The 23,524-nt window shown below is 36.3% G+C and overlaps 1 protein-coding gene across 1 annotated transcript in view; it reads left to right on the forward strand.

The window, feature by feature from the left end:
* The window catches only part of LOC148951263 (major facilitator superfamily domain-containing protein 12-like), a 237,112-nt gene that overhangs the window by 212,908 nt on the left and 680 nt on the right, over window positions 1-23,524 (forward strand). Inside the window, exon 8 of the mRNA XM_089091046.1 lies at window positions 21,503-21,642. Within this exon, the coding sequence (XP_088947172.1) occupies window positions 21,503-21,642 (140 nt within the window). The remainder of the gene's footprint in view (window positions 1-21,502; window positions 21,643-23,524) is intronic.

A 23,524-nucleotide genomic window follows, 5' to 3' on the forward strand; every position in this document is an offset into this window, starting at 1 on the left:
TGATCAAATGAGCCCTCTCTGAATTTTATACGAGCATCCTTTGCATAAGAACCATATCAAGGCCCCAGGACATAACTCACAACACCTACCCCCAAGCCCTGGGGGGTTGCATCGAAACCGGAGTTTTTGTTATCTGACATTTTATCTATTTTCGAAAAAGTTGCTATCTTAAAATTTTTATCGATTGGGTTTGGGGAAAATCGCGTGGAGGCGGGGCTGGTTGCCCTTCTCTCTTTTTAAACTCTTAAAGTTAAACTAGAACTTTCAATTTCCATTCAAATGAGCCCTCTCTGAAGTGTATACGAGATCCCTTCCATAAGAACCCTATATGCCCCTAGGGCATAACCTGCAATGCCTGCCTTCGGGCCCTGGGGGTTTGTGTCGACGACAGAGTTTGTGTTATATGACCTTAAAACTACTTTTAAGATGGCTGTCTCAAAACTTTTATCGGATGCTTCTGGGGGAGAAGGAGCGTGGAGGGGGGATAGTTGCCCTCCGATCTATTTGACTCTTAAAAATTAAACTAGAACTTTCATTTTCCAATCAAATGAGCCCTCTCCTACATTTATACGAGCTTCCCTTCCATAAAAACAATATATGCTCCCAGAGCATTACTTATAACGCCCTTGGGGTTTGCGTCTACACATGAGTTTTTCTTATGCGACCTTTGAACTATTTTTAACGAAATGGCTATCTCAAAATGTTTATGGGTTGGGTTTGAGGAAAAAAGAGGGGGGGGCTAGTTTCCCTTGGACATCTTTTGACTCTTAAAAAGTGAACTCGAACTTTCAATTTACAATCAAATGAGCCCTCTTTGAAGTTTATACGAGCGCCCCTTTCATAAGATTAATAAAAAAACACTACTAAAAATCTTTTTTACAATGAAATGTAATTGACTTTTTTAACTTCACATAATGAGATAAAAATACCTGTTAAATTTAAAAATAAAAACGACCAGAAATTACAATAAAAGAATAAGTAAAATACAAAACGAACAGAAACTAAATAAACAATCATAGCAAAAAACATACAACAAGTAATAATATAAATGAATAAATAGATCTTAAAGCGAGTAATCTTAGATTGAATATGAAAATCAAGCTTAAAACGAAAAAAAATAGTTTGCTATTAAAGTATAAATGAAACTTAAAACGAACAGAAATTAAATAAACAATCAATGCGAACAAACATACAATATATATTAATGTAAATGAATAAATAAATCTTAAAATAAGTGAAACTTAAATTGAATATGCAAATCAAGTTTGAATAACTACAAACAAGAGTTTGGGTATCGCCTCACTGCAGAAGCCTAAAACCTACTGCGTCATTGGCACCTTACTGAAAACTATATGAGTCTTGAACAGTCTTGGAAAGTATAAACAAAATCAAATTGAACATTAGATATATAACGATATTAATTGTTGAAAGATCCGTCAGTTCAAGATTTGTTTTTCACTGTAATTTTTATTTTCATTTTCAATACTGTAAGAACTGGAAAAGAATAAATATTTGTAATATACGAGTAATTCGTTTTCAGTGAAGCACCAATGACGCAGAAGGCTTTAGGTTTTTACAGTTAAAGAAAGGGGCAGTATCCAAACTTTGTTTGTAGTGAAACTATATTTGTCTTGACCAATCTTGGAAAGAACTAATTACAATGAAACTGAATATTTAATATGTAATGAAATTAATTGCTGAAATCTCATCAATTCAAGATTTTACTGAAATTTTAATATTTATCTTCAATATTAAGTACAAAAGGAAATATTTGCAATGTAATTCGTTTTCAGTAAAGCGCCAATGACGCAGTAGGTTTTAGGCTTCTGCAGTGAAGCGATACCCAAACTCTTGTTTCTAGTTATTTTTTATTTGATTCAAATTTGATTTGCATATTCAATTTAAGTTTCACTTGTTTTAAGATTTATTTATTCATTTACATTAATATATATTGTATGTTTTGTTTACATTGATTGTTTATTTAATTTCTGTTCGATCTGAGTTTCATTTATACTTTAATAGCAAACTATTTTTTTGCGTTTTAAGTTTAATTTTCATTTTCAATCTAACATTCCTCGCTTTAAGATCTATTTATTCATTTATAGTATCACTTGCTTTATATATTTTACTGTGGTTATTTATTTCATTTCGGTTTGCTTCGGAGATTATTTATTATAGACTTTTAATTTCTTGTCGTTTTTGAGTTTGAAATTTAAAAGTTATCTTTATATCTATATCATAATTCTAAAAATGCCTATACTTTTCTTTGAAAAACTTATTTTTCCAAAAGTTTTTTTAATTAATTTTTGTTCGCTTTTGATTGCAAAAAGTTTCAAGGTTGCTTTAAAAAACGGATCTAGAACTTTCAATTGAAATCGAATGAGGCTTTTTTCAAAGTCTATACGATTACCTCTTTGATAAAAACGTTATATATGAACAATAGACAGCTTGCATAACTTGTGGACAGCGATTGACAACAATGAATGGATTAAAAAAATAGCAAGTTTAATTAACGCAATCTTGCGTTAATTAACTAAATTATATTACTTTAGACTACGTTAGGGGGGGCGCCCCCCTCGCTCCTCCTCTGGATCCGCCACTGCTTTACACTCTCTGTTTCTTTCCTTGTTAGGGTGGAGAGCAGACGCCTAATAGGTGTGTGTTAATACCAAAACATTGTAACTCTCATTGGGCCTTCAGGTATAAACAGAACTAGTTCAAAAGAAGGGGTGGGGAAAAAGGGCGTGGGGGGATTATTTGTCCTTCGATCAATTGTGACTCTTAAAATCTGGACTAGAACTTTGAATTTCCAATCAAATGAGCCCTCTCTGAAGTTTATATGAGAATCTATTCCTGCCCCTGGGCCCTGGGGGGTTTTTTCGATGCCAGAGTTTTTTTACTTAACCTTTCAACTATTCGAAATAATAGCTCTTAAAAACAGTAGCTAGGTTATTCCATTTGTTGATGCAGAAAGAACAGGATCGTTTTGATTAGAATATTTTTCGGATTTTTTGTGCCACAATAATTTAGCATTTATCGCAAATTATGTATTTTAACCTTATTTTAAGTATGGCTGTAATTTTAAGTATTTTATAATAGATTTACTATGTGTTCTTCCCATACAAAACTTTGCCTTATTAAAGTCTTTGGAGTGGGGGCAGCGTAGTTGGCATAAAAAAGAAAACTTTAGCGTAGACAGTAGGAGAAAATGAGGGTGAGGTTGGAAACTCATCCAATACGGGGCGGAACTTCACTTATCTCCTCCGTTCCCGATTTAGGAGATTAAAGAGACTCTTTGGGCTGTAGAATGTTGGACCGTTTGAGTTGTGGAAGGCGTTAAAATACTCAAAAATACTTTATATTTTTAGTTATTACAGGATTGCTTTCATAGATTGTGGAATGGTGAGCCTCCTGGCCCATGATTTAAATGAGCCTCAACTCGTAATATGCAGTTTTGATTAATTTTTCCGTGTTATGTGCATATATTATTCTATATATGTTATTTTGAGTTACACTTTTATTGAATTGCGTTCATTTTAAACCTTGAGATAAAAACTGAAACCTTAGCGTAAACAGTGGTGGGGGAAGTCTCCCCCCTCACTTGCATAATTGAGCAGCCACAGAGAAAGTAATACAAATGAAAATAATCTGTCTTTTGAAAATGTCTCTTTTCAATAGACACGAAAATAATCGTCTAATGGAACCTGAAGTGCTATCTCTGATACATCCGTTGATTCTTTATTCCCGTTACTTTCAGATGTAAAATTTAGAATGTTATCGAATGTGTTTAGTCGTCCCCTCCCTGAATAACTCGAATTTGGAAAACTCACCCCCTGGGAAATTTCTCCCCCCTCCAAGAACATTTTATTTTCCTGCTGATAATTCCCCCGCGTTAAATTCAACCCATCAGAAATTTCTCAGCCGTGGAATATGCTCCCCCAACATATTCCCCTCAGATAATTTCGGATAATCATAAAACTAAATAAACAATTATTTTTCCAGGGGCACTTTATGTGGAAGAAGTGGTCGCATAAATTTTGGAACGGGGTTCAATGAATTACAAATTAAAAGTTATAGTGCCCTTACACCAGGGATGGATCCAGGATTTTTTAGGGGGTGGGGGCGCAAAATAGGTTGATCGGATAAACTTGCGTTAGGAGCAAGTTTAATTAGCGCAATTTTGCCTTAGTTAAGTAAATTATATTACTTTAGACTACGTTAGGGGGGGGGGCTAGTTTCCCACCAATCTCTTTTGACTCTTAAAAAGTGAACAAGAACTTTCAATTTCAAATCAAATGAGCCCTCTCTAAAGTTTATACGAGCATCCCTTCCATAAGAAATAATATGAAGGATTAGGTGAATCCTTAAATTACCACCCTTGCCCTGAGGCCTTTGGGGGAGTTGTCATCCTCAAAGACCAAATTTCCAAAACTTAAAACTACGTTTAATAAAATGGCTGTCTCAAAATTTTGATTGGATGTGGTTTGGGGAAATGGGGGGAGGGCAGGTGCTCTCAAATTACTTTCAACTATTAAAAGGGCACTATCTCTTTTAATTTCCAATAGAATTAACCCGTTTTGAAGTATCTCAGGCAACGCTATCTATAGGAACTTTATATGCCCCCAGGGCAAATCCTAAAACCCTTGCCCTGACGGTTCTGGGGGAGTGTCCTCCTCAAAATATATTTTCCATCTGGAAATCAACTACGCTGAACAAAATGGCTGTCTCAAAATTTTGATTGGATGTGTTTGGGGAAATGATGGGCGTGGGAGGGGGGGGGGCTAGTTGCCCTCCAATCACTTTTGATTATTAAAAAGGGCACAAGCTCTTTGAATTTCCAATCGAATGAGCCTGTTTTGAAGTTTCTACGACAACGCTTTCTATAAAAACCTTATATGCCCCCAGGGCATAACTTAAAACTATTGCCCTGAGGGTTTTGGTGGAGTGTCCTCCTCAAAAATATATTTTCTATCTGGAAATCAACTACGCTGAACAAAATGGCTATCTCAAAATTTTGATTGAATGTGTTTGGGGGAATGATGGGCGTGGGGGAGGGCTTGTTGGCCTCTAATCATTTTTGACTTTTGAAAAGGGCACTAGAACTCTCAATTTCCAATCGAATGAGCCCCCTTTGAAGTTCCTACGACGATCCCTTCCGTATGAAGTGCTTCTGGAAAAAAAAACAAATAATAAATAAATAATAAAACATTGGAGCCGTATGGCCTTTCAAACAGTTCGTGGTAACTGTAAGTAAGGAGCGACCCGGCTCAATGGTAACCGAAACTCTAGAAAACGGGTTTTTGATACCAATAGATACATCAAAAGAATCAAATTTCAATGCTGATTTCAAATATATAACTTTCATCAAGTTTAGTGCTACCCATCAAAAGTTACGCGCCTGAGAAAATGTGGCTAATTTTCAGAAAAAGGGGGACAGACCCCCTAAAAGTTATAGAGCCTTAATGAAAATCACACCATCGTATTAAGTGTATCAGAGAACCCTATTGTCGAGGTTCTAAGCTCCTATCTAGAAAAATGTGGACTTTTGCATTTTTTACCAGAAGAAAGACCATGGATGCGTGTTTATTTGTTTTTATGTTTTTTTGTTTTTTTTTCCCAGGGGTGATCATATCGACCCACTGGTCCTAAAATATCGTGAGAGTGCTCATTGGAACGGAAATTAAAAGTTCGAGTGCCCTTTTTAAGTGACCAAAAAAATTGGAGGGCAACTAGGCCCCCTCCCACGCTCATTTTTTTCCCAAAGTCACCCGATCAAAATTTTCAGATAGCCATTTTGTTCAGCATGGTCGAAAATATGATAAATATGTCTTTTAGGATTACTTAATCCCCCGACGTCCCCAGACGGAGGGCTAAAATTTATGAACTTTACCCAATGTTAACATATAGTATTGGTTATTGGGAAGTCTACAGAAGTTTTCAGGAGGTTTTTTTCTGGTAGTGGGAGGGAAGGGTGGGTCGGGGGTTATGTTGGAGGATCTGTCCATGAAGGAAGTTTGATATGGGGGAAGGGAAATTGCCATGAAGGGGGCGCCGGACTTGCCAGCATTATTTATTGGTTATTGGGTAGTAAACAGACATTTTCAGGAAGGATTTTTTTCTGGAGGGGGGGGCTTGAGTAGGGGGTTAATCTGGAGAATCTTTCCGTGGAGGATGTTTCTTTGGGGTAAGGGACATTTCTATGAAGGGGGCGCAGGATTCCCCAAAATTATTTAAAAAATGATCAGAAATTAAATAAAAAAAACAAGTTTTTTCAATTGAAAGTAAGAAGCAACATTAGCACTTAAAACGAACAGAAATTATAACGTATGTGAGGGGTTCTCCCCAAGTCAATACCACGCTCTTTACGCTACAGTTTTTTTAGTGCTTTCAAAAGAGCTATCTATTCTAATTAAACGGCCTTTGTGATTCAGGGGTTTGTGAATCAAAATTTTTTTAACTTTTAACGTAAAGAGCGTCGTATTGACTAAGGGGAGAACCCCCTCATATACGTAATAACATATACGTAATAAAAAAAAAACAATAAAAAAACAAGCGATACGGCTCAATAGTAATCGAAACTTTTAAAAACGGAATTTTGATGTCAATAAATGTATCAAAAGAATGTGTTTATAATGCTGATTCTAAATATATAAATTTTATTAAGTCTAGTATTACTCATCAAAGGCTACGAGCCTGAGAAAATTTACCCGGTTTTTTTAAAGAGGGGGGAAACATCCCCTGCGAGTGAAAGAATTTTAATGAAAATCACACCGCCAGATTCAGCGTATCAGAAAACCCTATTACATACGTTTCAAGCTCATATCTGCAAAAACCTGCAACTTTGTATTTTTTGCCAGAAGAAAAATATATGAATATAGAAGTTAGTTACGTAAGTTAATTTGTAAAGACATCCATTTAGCAAAAGAAAAGTAAAATTTTTATGCAAATTGTGTTTACTTATTCAATGACGGTTAGCCAAAATAAAAGCTGCATTAACTAAAAAACGATCAGAAATTAAATAAAAAAAGCAAGTTTTTTTTAACTGAAAGTAAGGAACGACATTAAAACTTAAAACGAATACAAATTATTACGTATATGAAAGGGCTGTCCCCTCCTCAACGCATCGCTCTTTACGCTAAAGTTTGACTCTGTCTCACAACTTTATTTTTTAAAACAATAAAAAACTTTAGCGTAAAGAGTGAGGCGTTGAGGTGGGGACAGCCCCTTTCATATACGGAATAATTTCTGTTCGTTTTAAGTTTTAATGTCGTTCCTTACTTTCAGTTTAAAAAACTTGTTTTTTTTATTTAATACTATAGGCAACGCTACAGCGTTGCCTCTGAAACCATAAACGCCCCCAGGACAACACTTACAACGCCTACCCCCCGGGCCCTGGAGGGTTGTGTCGACACCGGAGTTTTTCTTATGTGACCTTTGAAGTGTTTTTAACAAAATGGCTATCTCAAAACTTTCATCGGATAGGTTCGGAAAAAAAGACGTGGGGGGTTTAGATGCCTTCGGATCTATTTTGATTCTTAAAAAGTAAACTCGAACTTTCAATTTCCAATCAAATGAGCCCTCTCTGGAGTTTATATGAGCGTATCGGTTTTGGGATAAAAGGTGTGGGGGATGGGGCTAGTTGCCCTCCTATCTCTTTACTCTTAAAAATTGAACTAGAACTTTCAATTTGCAATCAAATGAGCCCTGTTTTAAGTTTATACGAGCATCCCTTCCATAAGAACTAGATATGCCCCCAGAGCATAACTTACAAGGCCTGCCCCTGGGCCCTTGGGGGTTGTGTCGAAGTTTTTGTTATATACTCTTTGAACTATTTTATCAAAATGACTGTCTAAAAAAATTTTATCTGATGCACTTGATAAAAAAGGGGGTGGGTCTATGAAGTTTATGCGAGCCTCCCTTTCATAAGAACCATACAAACACTCAGGACATATCTTAAAATGCCTGCTTTCAGGCCCGGGGAGTTGCATTGACACCAGAGTTCTTCTTATTCGACCTTTCAACTAATTTTAACAAAATGGCTATCTCAAAATATTGGATGGGTTTGGAGAAAAAGGCAAGGGGGGTCTAGTTGCCTTCCGAACTCTTTTGACTGTTAAAAAGTGAACTCGAACTTTCAACTTCCAAGCAAAGAAGCCCTTACTGAAGATTATACGAGCATCCCTTTCATAAGAACCATATATGACACAGGGTATAACTTACAATGCCTACTTATGGACCCTGGGGTGTTGTGTTGACGCCTGAGTTTTTGTTATTTGACTTCTGAACTATTTTTTAACAAAATGGTTATCTCAAAAGTTCTATCGGATGCATTTGGGGAAAAGGGGCGTAGGGGACTAGTTGCCCTCTAATCGCTTTTGACTCTCAAAAACTGAACTAGAACTTTCGATTTCCAATCAAATGAGCCCTCTCAGAAGTTTTTACGAGCATCCCTTCAATAAGAACCATAAATTCCCAGAGGGCATAGCTTACAACGCCTTCCCTCGGGCCCTTGGGGTTTGTGTCGACACCGCAGTTTTTCTTATGTGACTTTTGAACTATTTTAAAAGATGGCCATCTCAAAGTACTTATCGGTTGGATTTGAGGAAAAAAGGGCGTGGAGGGGGGAGGCTAGTTGGCCTCCGATCTCTTTTGACTCTTAAAATGTGAACTAGAGCTTTCAATTTCCAATCAGATGAGCCCTATTTTAAGTTTATACGAGCATCCCTTGCATAAGAACTAGATATGCCCCCAGAGCATAACTTACAAGGCCTGCCCCTGGGCCCTGGGGGGTTGTGTCCCAGTTTTTGTTATATACTCTTTGAACTATTTTATCAAAATGACTGTCTAAAAATTGTTTTATCTGATGCACTTGATAAAAAAAGGGGGGGGGGGGGGGCGAGCTGCCCCCGATTACTTTTCACTCATAAAAAGAGCACTAGAACTCACAATTTCCGAGGAAATGAGTTCTCTCTATACTTTACGGGATGACCCCTTCCATGTTTAGTGCCTCTGGGAAAAACAAAATAATAGATAAATAAAAAAATATTAAAGCCGTTAAGCCTTTACAATAGCGTTGCCAATAGGCAACGCTATAGCGTTGCCTCTGAAGAATGTCAAAGGTTAAATCAACGTAGATAATTTCGGAGACCACACTAACCTTCATGAACATAAATAAAAGTTCAAATAGGGATAAAAATCTTTTAATAGACAGTGATAAATTTCACAAAAATACTAGACATTTCGGTCACATATGCAGTGACCGCCATCAGTAGTTATAGTGATGACGGTCACCGCATATAACGATCACTGCATATGTCACCGAAATATCTATTATTTTTGTGAAATTTATCACTGTCTATTAAAAGGATTTTATCCCTATTTGAACTTTTATTTAATATTAAATCTATTATCTATTGAATTTTCATCCATTTCATCTATTGCAACTCTCGTGGAAAATGTGAAACTTAGTGTCTACAAATGCTTCTTCAGGTCTTAAGTACATCCTCTCTCCAAAGATGCATCTACTGGCCTCCGCTCTAATGGCTGGCACGCAAAATAACGATAGTCTATAGCCTTTGGTTTTATCGGTTAATCGATCTTTAATAGCTGCAAAATTTATCTGAACGGATTGAATATTTTGAGACCAATGTTATACCACCCACAACTATGGCCTCTGCAACTGGGGGGGGGGGGGGGCTAAACGAATAAGGATTCCTACAGGATAATATTTTACTAGTCCTGTTCGGGCCAAATGCGGGTTTTATGTGACTAAATCCCAGAGATCAGCAATTTTCTGTAGTGTGATCTCTGTTTTACTGAAAACGGCACCAGATCTTTAATTATATGTTCGGGTGGGCACTCTCAAAATATCGTGGGACAAAAAACAATTTCATATTTCTGTAGATAACTGGTACAAATCTATGCAATATGGATCTCTGATAGGGTGTATTTGTATGAATATTACACATTTAATCAAAATCCCTTTAATTTACGGAAGTAGTGGGGACCCTTTGGATTCCACGAGCCAGGTTACCCTTCGAATCCCGGTGTCGGAAGTTTTTTTTAATTTTCTTCAAGACGCAGGTGCTTGTTATATAAAATAGACCGTTTTTTCTTCGAAAATTTATTGATTGTTACGTAATCTCGACTGACTTGTTAAATTTATTGAGAATGACGTGATCTCGTGAGTTTTTAGAGCTCAGGGTTGGCCAGTTACGTGGGGAACCCCCACTTGTAACTGAGGACGAAGCACACGTGGGAGGTTAAGTAATTCTTTAGATGGATGTTTTCTTTTCAAGATTTTTTTCTTTAAGGTGTTTTTTCTTAAAGATTTCTTTTATCTTCAAAATATTTTCGTCAAGGTTTTTTTTCTTCAAGCGTTTTTTTCTTCAAGATTTTTTCTTTAAGACTTTGTCTTTCTTCACGGTATTTGTTTTTCTTCGAGATTCCTTTTTTTGCAAAATTTTTTCATGTTTTGAGATACTTTTTTCTTCAACTTTTTTTCCCTCAAGACATTTTTTTTGAAATTTTTTCATCAGGGAGCCTTTTTAATCCGTCATCAAAGATTTTTGTCCGCTGTAGGAATCAAATGTAAGACCAGATAAATCCCCAATAGAATGGTGCCTTATACATCATCAAAGCTGTTGCTCTTCCCATATATACCTCGATAAACTCATCTCTGGTATACACTTTTCTTCTTATGTTTAGGACTGTTCCATAAACCTGAAGTTGACTCTTTATCTCATCGCTAGTTACTTCTCCTGGGACCATTCTTAGCCGCACAACTATAGGGCGTGTCCCAGTTCTTTCAACACTTACCGGATAAAAACCGTTTCTGAAGCCCATCTTTGGTTCTTGCGTCTTGCAGTGCGCTACTAAGTCATTCGCCAACACCGCAGAATTCATTGTTACTCGTTCTTGACCAAAGCGCTTGAAATCATCTGTATCTATCGCCTTCACTTTCCCACGGTTAAGATTCAGCTGCTTCAGAAACCTGTGAATATCCACCTCTCTAACTTCACTCATGGCCCCATCGTCCATTGAGCGAAAATCGAAAACCCCTCTGTTCCTACTCATCTTATCACAATAAACAACCACTACAAAAAAAATAAAAAATAATAATATAAAATAAATAAATAAATAAAGATAAAAAAATCTTTTCCAAATACCTTACAAAACCCTAAATATTCACGCTCTCACTCTCTCACAACAAAATAAACGCTCTCCTCTCACCCAAAAACTAAAAAAACCTCACTTCTCAAAAAACACCAAAAAGCTTATCTTTAGACGCGCAAGGCTCTCCCGCCACACATCCACGCTGTTAACCCTGCGCACTAAGTACACAAACGACACGTCATCAATGGCTCATCTTTCCTATTACAATATCAAACAAAAAAATGCACTCATACAAATTTAAAAATACTTATCACTCTAATCACGACAATTTTCTCTCTCCTTTGAAACCAGACACAACCAATTTATAGAACTTTTTCCGACCAAAAATAACAAAAATTATTAAATTGGTTTCGGAAAAAGTCCACCATTAAACAGCGTTCAATAATACTTCAAAGAGTATTCAAAAATACTCTTTGAAACACCAATAAAGCTAACACAAACCAGCTAAACTGCGAAACATGACAGTTAAAGATTCTAAATCATATATTTCGAACGAAAACTTCCAAAATACACTTGAAAACACGAAAAACCCTAACACAGACAAGCTAAACCACGGAACAACAAAACTAAACATTGTAAATCTTACATTTCCTACGAAAACTTCCGAAATACACTTAGAAACACTAACGAGGCTAGAACAGACAAGCTAAACCATGAAATAGCAAAACTAAACATCCTAAAATCATATGTATCAAACGAAAAGCATCTAATACATGCTTGGAAAGACCAACATAGCTAACAATGACAACTAAGCCAAAAAACAGCAGAACTAAACAAGTTCTTTCAAAATACTCTTTGAAATACCAACAAAGCTAACACAGACAAGTTAAACCACGAAAGAGTACAGCTAAACATCCTAAATCATACGTTTCAAACAAAAAGCTTCCAAAATACACTTTGTAACACCAAAAAAGCTAACATATACAAGTTAAACCACGAAAGAGTACAGCTAAAAATCCTAAATCATACGTTTCAAACGAAAAGCTTCTAAAATACACTTGGAAACACCAACAAAGCTAACATAAACAAGCTAAAACGAAACAGGACAACAAGACATCCTAAATCATACATTTCAAACAAAAAACTTCCAAAATACACTTGGAAACACCAATAAAGCTAATACAGACAATCTAAACCACGAAGCCGTAAAACTAAACATCCAAATTCTTACGCTTCAGACGACAACCTTCCAAAACACATTTGGAAACACCAACAAAGCTAGCAGTAACAAGCTAAACCAAAACACAGCAAAAACTAAACAAGTTCTTTCAAAATACTCTTTGGAACACCAACAACGCTAACACATGCAGGCTAAAATACGAAACAGGACAAGTAAACATCCCAAAAATATATTTCAAACGAAAACTTTCAAAATACACTTGGAAACACAAACAACGCTAACAGAGACAAGCTGTACAAAAAAAAACAGCAGAACTAAACAAGTTCTTCCAAGATACTCTTTGAAACAATTACGAAGCTAACACAGACATGCCAAACCACGAAAGAGCACAACTAAACATCCTGAATCATACTTTTTAAATGAAAAACTTTCAGAATACAGTTAGAAATACCAACAATGCTTATATATATACAAACTAACCCCAAAACAGCAATACTAAACATCCCAAATCATACGTTTGAAACAAAAAACTTCCAAAACATAGTTGTAAACACCAACAAAGCTCTCACAGACAAGCTAAACTACAAAACAGGACAACCGGACATCCTAAATCATGTGCTTCAAACAAAAACTTCAAAAATCAATTGGAAAGGCCAACAAAGCTAACGCAGACAAGCTAAACAACAAAAATGCACAACTAAACCTGCTAAATTATACTTTTTAGACGAACAAACTTCCAAAATAAATTTGGGAACTCCAACAACGCTGAAACAGATAAGCTAAACCACAAAACTTCAAAAGTAAACATTCTTAATCATACGTTTCAAGAAAAAAACTTCCAAAACACACTTGGAAACAGAAAAAATGCTAAGACACACAATCTAAAGCAGAAAACAGCACAACTAGACATCCTAAATCATATGGTTCAAACAAAAACCCCCGAAATACACTTGGAAACACCATTTTTGTCAAGAAAATGTCCTAAAACCGTTAGGGGTGATAATTCACGCAAGAGGATACCACCAGCCAGCTACAGAGTGGCATGGTGGCGTGAATTGCCACGAATCAAAAGGGCTCCACGAGCAAGCCACTGATTGGCACGGTGGCGTGAGATGCTATGGAGCATCACAGAGGGTTGGCATGCGAAAACATGAATCAATGATTTGAAGCATGAGATTTAACCAGAAAATATATGAAAAATGCCTTAGGAATTAAAGTTTGTTTCAAAAGGTGTCATGTGACAGCCATAGTCTGCCACGGTGGCGTGAATTGACATGGTGTATCACGGAGGAGTGGCTTGCAAAAACAAGAATGGATTTAAAGAATGATTTTTAACCAGAAAATATCTGAAAATGCCCTCGGAATGATAGTTTGTGTCAGAGGGTGTCATGTGAAAGCCATAGTGCACCACGGGCACGTGAACTGACATGGTGTATCACGTTGAGGTTGGCTTGCGAAAACAAAAACTAATGGATTTAAAGCATATTTTTATTATGAAAATATATGAGAATGCTTTAGGAATGATGAGGGCTTGCCAAAGGGTGCCAGGGGGAAAGAAACAGAGTGGCACAGGTCGGGAATCACCAGAAACAATAAAGGAACCAAAAATTTAAAAAATATGAAATTAAGACATATGTCGTGTGCCCCCTTTAGTTAATTACATAAGCATCAGGTTTGTGCATTTTATGGTAAAAGCATGAAATTTGACAGACATGTGTAGAAAAATATGGAAAATCTGACTTGGTGCAGTGTCACATTTTCCGGCGCGATTATCACGCCGTTTTGCGTTTTTCCGCGCGGGAAAAATAGCTGACTTTCAGAGTGGGAAATTTTTTACAACCAGAAATGAGCTTACTTTTTTTGTCCAACTCCTGGTTACTGAGTTATCATCATTCTCATCACTACGCTCCTTGCACTTCTGAGTAATTTCCGCTTTCTGAAATTGTATTTTTCATCGTAATCGCATAGAAACTGGTGAACATGTTACGGAAAATGTGAAGAATCGACTAAGTTGCAAATTCAAATTTGTCTCCGCGGTTCCGCGCTACTTTGTGTTTTTCCGAGCGAAGAAAAAAACGATAAAATTTGAGAATGAGCGATGACCGAGTTTAAGATCTCTTTTCTGACTAATTCAGGTCTCTCGATTCCAAATATGTGGTTATTTTTGCAATCGAATTCTTGGTTCAGAATTTTCCAGTTTCATAACCACGGTTTCTATGCCATACTCTAACAAGAACTAATGCCCTCCCTATAACATTCAGAAGGAGATCATACGATTTTGACTGTAAGTAATTAATTACCGTTTCAAATTTCCTCAAAAAGCATTCAGCAAAAAAAATCCTTTATTCAACTCAAACAGCTTAACTTAAGGAACTTTGGACGTAAGAAGCATACTATTATGATGATAAAGTGTAGAATACAAAACTACTTCAGTTATTTCAAAACAGTTAAACAATCACATGGATCATCAGAATGAAATTCGACTTGTTGCATCATAAAAACTACTACAAAATAAAATGAGGTTCTGACGGACAGGATATAGGTCAGAATCGGCTTCTGAGAGTTAAAGCTATAAAAAGTGCACTACTGATTGCAATGATAATCACACCCTTTGCACGAACAGAGACCTGTGCATTTAAAGGAGGTTTATGCACCTTTGCACCTGTTATTGCATTTTACTTTACAGCCACATTTGAGCCGTTCTTTGCAAATTATCACTGCCTCAGGAAGATTAGTCCAGATAGGCTCCCAGTTTTCGTCATGCTTCACCCAGCCGTATAAACCTTGATCCAGTGGGAACAGCTCCAGACTGCACGACGATGCCCATATCTGGGTCAGCAAGTAAGCGCGTTTGGTATGCTGCTCAAGAGCAGCCGCTGTTGGGTGCAGTCTTTTCGTGTGAAAAGCTCCTTTCGCACACTGTTCACTTCGGACAAGCCGCTTGATCTTTCGTAAAGAACGACAACCAATCGCTGGATGTTTGTAAAGTGACAATCTACAAGCATGGCTCTTGATGTACTCAGAGTAACAAAAGTCGTAAGAATGGATTCCACAGCTTTCCATGTCTTCCAAACACCATGCTTTCCGTGAAAAGCAAAAGAAGAAGTTGTATCGCATCCAGGGAAGGCATGCAAAAACAGAAGCCTGCGAGACCTGTCAAGTCCTAGACCATAAGTAATATCACGAATGGTCAGTATTTTCGTCTTTGTTCCATGCCCATAAATGACAAACAGGTTTTCAATCTGAAGCTGCTGGAAGAAAGCTGTTGTAATCACTACTACATCAGAATCCACAGTTCTGATGGCTATGAAGTTATAGTCACACTGAGCCTGATGGAAGGCATGGAGCACCACACGAGTATCGTCTTCGTCGTGGTTGGTGAGTGTGGGCCCTTCGCGAAAAGCGATATCGCGCTTTGAAATAACTGTGTCTCCAAGAGTGGCCACTACAAAGATGTCCTGCAATTCCGAGACTACCGCAGTCACCAAAAAATGGAAGAGTCGAATCTTGTTCTCAGTTGATTTCAAAAGTCATGCCAGTTCATCCGAGGAACGAGGATTTGGTCTGTGAATTTCACGGCATAAGACTGTGATTTTCCTGTGTGTTCACGCACTCTATTTTTAGGCTGTCGTCAGTGTAGATGTCAAAGACAAGATCAATCCTTTGAGTTTCGGTTTGGGACTGTTGCTTTCTAATGTAGGTAGCGAAGTTCGAGTGAGTGTATTTACCTAAACTAATTCCAGGCTTAGGAGCGATGAGGTGTACTAGAACAGACCCTTCTAGTACAATCGAGTCAACGGTTAGGAGACTGCTGGGCAGCTGCTCTTCAAGCTCTGCCGTCAAACCGTCAACTATGTCAGATTGTTGTCCAGACCGTAGTTTGCCGTACTCCGACAGGAAAGATTGAAAAGGTTGGTTGTTGTGCTTGAAAAAGTCGGTCAGGTCTGCCCCTCTACCCTTGCAGCCTATGTAAAAACGACTGAAGAGGCTGCAGTTTGACTGCGTGTATTTTACCCACAGCTGAGATTTGGAGGAAGTTTTTATTTTTGGCGGAACGAACAGGACTGTTTTCTTTCTCGGTAACGTGTCACTAGTTGCTTTCTAGTGGGAAACCATACGCTCTTGAATAAATACTTTGTACTCTGCAATTCCCAAGTCTTTAAGTCGCTTCAGGTTCCGTAATGCCGTATGTTCTGCCAGGTGGTGTGAATCCAGAGTGTGCGGCTGATTCGCATCCCCTTCGTAGTGATTTCCCCAAGACGCGACAGTACTAATAAGAGATCTACAGTCTCCGAGAAAATTCTTTTGATCCAATTTCGTCGTGAATTTGTACTTGTTTCTTTGGCCTGGCTGAGTTTATCCAGCATTCAACTTAGCTTCGGTGGGATCAGCAAAATCCCTTGATGAGCTTGAGGATTGTTGACCAACCCACGTATTAACTTTTCGAATCCATTTCTTAACTTTTTGATTTGAAACTCGTTCTGATGATCGAGATCGATGGCAGAAAAAGGTATCCCAGTTGATGTGATGGCGAAGTTGCCATTCATAAATTCTTTTTTAAGGGATGGCGAGATATTTTCCAGATTCTTCAAGTCTTGTGTACTGATTGTCAGGTATCTTACGTAGTTTGGCTAATCCAAAGCAAAAAAAGAAAGGTGTCATTAGTTGCAGTGTTGCTTCGTATATGAGAAAGTTCTTTGAATGAAGTGAAGCCACCATGCTCAACAGAAAACGTATGAGTTTATAAACCAATTCCCAGTAGGCAAACTGTGTGGACTCCACTTTTCCTGCTTTTACCAATTGTTCGAAATTCAGTGTTTGGGCAGTTTCTATTTTCGCACAATCTCTCAAAACCACGTTCCTTAATTTCCTCGAATGCTGCAAGTGTAACTTCGTACGCATACCGATTTCGGTTAACATTTGAACCTGTTTCGAGTGACTTGGCTCTACCAGCTGTAAAAACAGCAGCCTCGGTTAAAGCGTGAACGCAGCCACTGTGGTGGGTCACCTTGCGGATGACAACGTCGAACACCATCTCAATCCCATTTTCAGACTCAGCATACTCGATTTAGCGATGAAAGATACCCTAAATGCTTCTACTACCTCAGTATACAGCAAAGAGTACGAACCGCGATGATGAAAATGCCGATAACTCAGAAACTGCTGATTTGATTTCAAAAGTGGGCACATGTTCAGAATCAGCAGACTTAAATCAACCAGGAACGACCCTTCAAACATCCAAATCTTTCAATTTCAGAGATAAACGATTTATCGCGCGGAAAAAGGCGATGAAACGCGGAAAGACGCGCTCAGAAAATGTGGTTCTGTCCCCTGCCAGATTCTACGTATTTTCCACATATGTGTGCCAATTTTCGTGCTTTTGCCATAAAATGCACAAACCTTATGAAACTGGCGTTTACGTACCTAACTATTTGAATTCACCTCTTATAGCTTATCCCCTTCCCTCAATAGATCTGGATTTATCGATCAAAAGCTATGGTTTTCGTGCAATATTATATTTTCGATGTTTTGGGTATGCTTATGGCGAAGTTCACAGCATTTATGTTGACGATCCCCGATTGAATGACTCTCGAATTGAAAATAACCCTTTCCTACCTGTATAATATAAATTTCAGTGCCTTAAGAATATAGTGCTTTAAAAATATTTGTGAATTTATCTATTAACAAAATTTGTATGTACAAAAAAATCTTCATTCTTTATATTTCTTGTTCCAGGATGAATCTTCTATGTATATTCATTTACGCAATGAAATATCCAAAACCAATTCTATGTAACATCTCACTGACTTCAATACTTAACTTAACCTGTCTATATCACATTAGAAAATTAATAACAAAGGACTTTAAATTCCGATTATAAAACCTGCACACTGAAAAAAAAACCTTTGTTGTCTAACTGCCTAGTGAAGTCATTTGCGCAATTGGAAATATTTCCGGAGATCAGAAAGACGCAATCCATAGCTTTATCGATCGAAAAACCCCTGCAGAGAATTCTACGTATGGAAAACAAATTATTTCATAGAATTGATTTATCGGAACATTACATTAGAAAACATTTGCTGGTCCAGATGTCTAAGGCACCGTTCCATTTGGGAAATCTCTTGTTCTAAATTTGATTCCTACAACGGACAAAAATAAAAAATGCCATGAAGAAAATATAATCTTGAAGAAAAAATTGGAAGAAAAAACGTTGTAAAAAAAATCTTGAAGAAAATATCTTAAAGAAAAAAGAAATCTCGAAGAAATAAGAACACCTTAAAGAAAAAAATCTTGAAGAAGAAAACATCTGAAGTATTACGTAACATCCCAGTGTACGTCATCCTCAGTTACAACCAGGGGTTAACCACTTGAATAGCGGGCCCTGAGCTTTAACAACTCACGTGAGATTACGTAACAATCAAAGAATTCTGGAGGAAGAAATATTCCCTATTACGTTTCCCTATTACGTAACAAGCACCTGTGTCTTAAAGAAAATTAAAAAAAAAGTGCCGGCACCGGGATTCGAAGGGCTACGTGACTCGTTGAATTTAAGAGGTCCCCACTACTTAGAGAATCGTCCTAAATGATTATATATATACATCTTTAGTATTGTTAAGACTATTAAAAAGACATGTAGGAGAGAACTTATGAAGTTCATAGTTGATAGACAAGTCTCTTATTTCCTGAAAGCTAGTATTTTAGGATTATGATGTTTAACAATTAGTATTATATTATGACTTACCATTAACTGCACTACAAGATGAAACCCTTATAATGAAAATTTCTTAGCCAATATGACTAATTATCATATATGCAAAATTGTGTAATTTGAAAAAGATTTCAAAAGTAGTGACAGCTTAACACGTCCTACAGGGTCCTTATTCCTTCAAATCCCGACACTTTTTTAAACTTCTTCAAGACGCATGTGTTAATTACGTCTCAAGGAATGTTTTCTAGGAGATGCAGGTGCATGTTACGTAATAGCTTGAGTTTACTTTGTTGTTATGTAATAGGGTTTAGTTGTTACATAATACTTTTTTATTGCTATATATTAGGACGTTTTAGGGTCCACTAGTCAAGCGTGGAGTCTTATTAAGACATTTTTCTTCAAGAAGTTTTTTCAAGATGTTTCATGACATTTAATGACATTTTTAAGATTGATTCTATTTAAAAAATTACTTTTGTTAATTATGAAAGGTTTTAAAATACATCAATATCCTTTGAAATGAGCCATTAAACAGCTTTCTATGATTTCAAGTGCCCCGCTAGCTGAGGAGAAGACAAAAAAAAATGGGAAAAAAGAAAAAAGATGCCGTCGATGCAGAATTTGGTACTTCAAGCCACTTTTCCTGTTTTTCAAGCCAATGAATATTCCTTGTTATTTAAGTCAAGAGACAGTTAGTTTCCTATAAAGAGGTATTTGACAAGGTGGTTCTTATAGTGTACATCTTTTTTTCATCTGACTCTAGTTTTAAGAGTTATGGGCTATTTTGTTTTTTAGTATGGGACGTGGTCGTCTTTTACTAGGTTGCTAGCTACTGATGCAACCCGGTTAGAAATTAAAAGTTCTAGTGCAATAAAAAATGCCAAAATTGATAGGAGGGCAAGCACCAATGCTTTGTGTTCTGGACGTTTCGGCTACCCCACATGCCATCGGGTTAAAATTTCAAGATAGTAATTTTAAATAAGCAGTCGAAAGTTTAATATAATGCTCCTTCCTAGATGGGCAGTACTATACGTTTAGCCCAAGAGGCTAGGGCTCAAATTATACAAACGGCCCTTTTTAAAGGATAGGATGCATCGAAAAATTTCTTAGAAACCTGTATGTAACGCAAAGAGTTTCAATTAGGGTTACACCAAAACTTTCAATCCCTAAGAATTGAAGGATAAATTGGAGCCCTCGGGACTACTCTCTATAGTTTTTCACATACAGAGATGTTAAACCTCTTTCCAAAATCAACATGTGACACATGTTTTTCATATTTTTCAAATGACATCTAATTTCTATCAAAGTTAATATCGAAGTATTTCTGAGCTTTTTTATCCAAAATTTGGGGATAACATTTCATTATTAAATCCAGAAGTCAAAACATGGTAGATATCAATTTTAAAAATAGGATATTAATAGGATTTTGAATTTATTTACTACTATACGAAGATGCAAGTAGGCCTACAATTTAAGCGTCTCCAAAGAGAGTACAATGCACCCTACACTATATTAAAAAAAATTGTATCTGGTCTCAACTAATGTTTGAATTTATCTTTATTCATCAGCTATTGATCTGCTGGATTGCTGAGCTATTGCCTCTTTATTATCTTGTTGTTTATATCTTGGAATCCACATTGTAATTTGCAATTCATGTTTTTTTAGTGTTGCGTTTAAGAACCGTAACACATTTAAGTATGGTTTGACCTGTCGCATACTCTTTAGGCTTCAATTTCTTGAAATATCTCTTAAAATAATACTCACTATGTCTCTTCTTAAATTTCGTTCGCGAAATCAAATTTCCTCTTCAACTCGTATCATAAACAAAACCTGAAAGTCTCACAGGAAATTCCTGTAAGCAAAGGAAATTGAATCGCCGAGTAAAAAAATACCTATTTTAATGGATGACATGAAAATTTCCAGTAAAAGAACAAAAAGCCCTGAATATATGTTGCTTGGCAAGGCTGATGTGCCAAATTTACTGTGCGTCAATTAATAATATCAGTTAGTTTTTTTAATAATCAAGATGTGTAATTTTAATCGTAAGAGTTTACCGCAAGTAGAACATGGAGAAAGAGAAACTATTCAAAATGAAAAATTTTAACAAGGCACTCGCAAATGTGCCAACAAAAATACATAAAAATGAATATTACAACTTAAAACAAGTCATATCGGTGAACGAAAGTTTGTCGAGAAATCAACTAATGAATCAAATCGTACCGTAAATCTAACCATTAAGGCAAAAACCACAAATAAATTTGTTTCCATTCAAAAACAGTAAGAATCTTACAAATTTGAATCCCCCCCCCCCCCCGCCCAAAAAAATAACTGTGGTGCAAATAAAAACCCCTAATACCACGTTTTCTTGTTTCAAATGAGTCTACTTCTCATTTTAGAAACTAACAACATGAAGAGAGGACATTATAATAATAAAAAAAAACAATATGCTCTGAAATGTAAGGATAGACTAACACAAGGTAACCTTTTGTTTGTCTTTTAAGCTCGTTCTGCAATCCGTCATGCCAATGGTACTACAGAAACATTCTAGCGATTGGTATTTTGCTACCTCTTTTAGTCGGCTGTGCTGCTGTAGTTCCTTTGTATTCAATTGTACTTGGTGCAAGGAATGGAGAGAAGAAAGGTGAGGAATAATGGGTCTCTAGTGTAAAAGCAGATTTTCTAGACACAGAACTGTAATCAACACTCTTACTGGTTCATACATTCATAATGCAATGCGAAAATATGGAATTTAAACCTAGAGCTGTATGTATTGAATGACTTTTATAGATTATAACTACTACAAGTAAGGATTTTAACTTCACCGTCGTGCGTAGTTTAAAAAAGAAATGTGTCCCTTCTTCGTGCTTTTCCCTTTTTTTGTGTATTATAAATATCAATTAGTCAACAAACATTATCTTCGAATGCAAAATGTAATACATACAAGAAATATTAATGAACTAGTAAATAATAATCCTTTACACAAAAACTGTGTTTAAATTATAATTAATTTAAGCCAATGGTATAAGAATACTATTGTGACTGAACAACAGATTTTAAGCTATCGTAATGCCTCTTATATTTGCAAGTGGAATATACTAAATATCCAGTGGTACAACCCACGAAAATGTTTCTTGGGGGAGGAGGCAAGAGGAGGGGCAAAATGTATCTTCCAGAATCTCGGTGGGAACAATTTAGTTTTTTCGATTTTTTCATAAAATACCGAAAATGGATAGTTTTTAATTCTAGAACGGAGAATCAAGGGGATAAGGGGAAATGCCTTAGCTAGCGCCATTGCTTATATATCAAATCTGATCTTTATAACCGATATTATCTATACGCATGTACTTACCTTCAGCAGTTTGAAATCGAGAATCAAGGGGATAAGCGGAAATGCTTTGGCTAGCTCTATTGCTTGTATATCAAATGTGATTTTTATAACCGATATTATCTTCAGCAGTTTGCCCATACAGGCGATCATATATATGTACCAATCGGAAATCTAAGTCTTCTCGAATAAGTCAATGTAATTTTTCTGAAATGTGTCAAGTATTATAACGTCTTCTCTTTAAGCTAAAACAAAACTTTGTACATAGGCCTACTATAGTTTTATCATTATAATACTGATTACTAATAAGCAAGTTTTGTGATAAGCGTGTTTTGTGCCATTTGAGGGAATTCAGTGGTTTGAATTACAGGGCTACGATCTTTCATTTTCCGAGCTTCTTTCTTTTTAATACTGACCCTCCATTGTACATACCATTCTCATTATAATTTGCGTATTTTAGCAATGTAAATCCCCGATGATTGAATATAAAAAACGCACGAAGTCAATGGTTGTATTTAAAAAATTAAACAAAGATTACGGACAAATTTTGATACATTGATTCTAAATTTCAAAGTTAGAATGTCCTGCTTTCTTAAAGTAAGTCAATATAATGTTTTCGGAAGCTACTGACATAATAAGTCAACAATTCTTTTTAAAGAATAGCCAATCCAAACTTAAAAATATCTGATTTAAACGAAAATAAGGCTGGGTCACCACCCCTCAAACTCCCCACAGGCTTCATATATTTTGCACTTTACTGAAAATAACATATATTTAGAACAGTGTGTTTTTCTTTTGTCACAACATAAGATAAAACAAAAAATCATTATACCGATCCCGTTCAAAGGAAAAAAGTACTTTTTCTTTTAGAATAGATATATATGTGACTTTGAATTTCGCTTTGAAGGTCGTATCATTTTGAATAAACCTATTCGTAAATGATTTACCGATTGAGTCTCTATGTATTTGAGAGGAATGGAAATCTTTTTGCTTATTAGACTAGTTGTATTTACTCTAAGCAATACGACTCTCAGTTCAAATGTTTTTAACGGTAACCAGTAGATAAACCATTAATAATCATCAAGCTATATTGCTTTTATACTAAAATACATTTGAAAAGGCCAGCTGTTACTATTTTAATTGAATAACCGACATTAATGAAAAATAAACTGTTTTTTTACACGAAAGTAAAGAGTGA

The sequence above is a fragment of the Artemia sp. Qi Xiang Cuo genome, chromosome 6 (genome assembly GCF_049724085.1).
Source record: "Artemia sp. Qi Xiang Cuo chromosome 6, ASM4972408v1, whole genome shotgun sequence".
Taxonomy (NCBI): Eukaryota; Metazoa; Arthropoda; class Branchiopoda; order Anostraca; family Artemiidae; genus Artemia; species Artemia sp. Qi Xiang Cuo.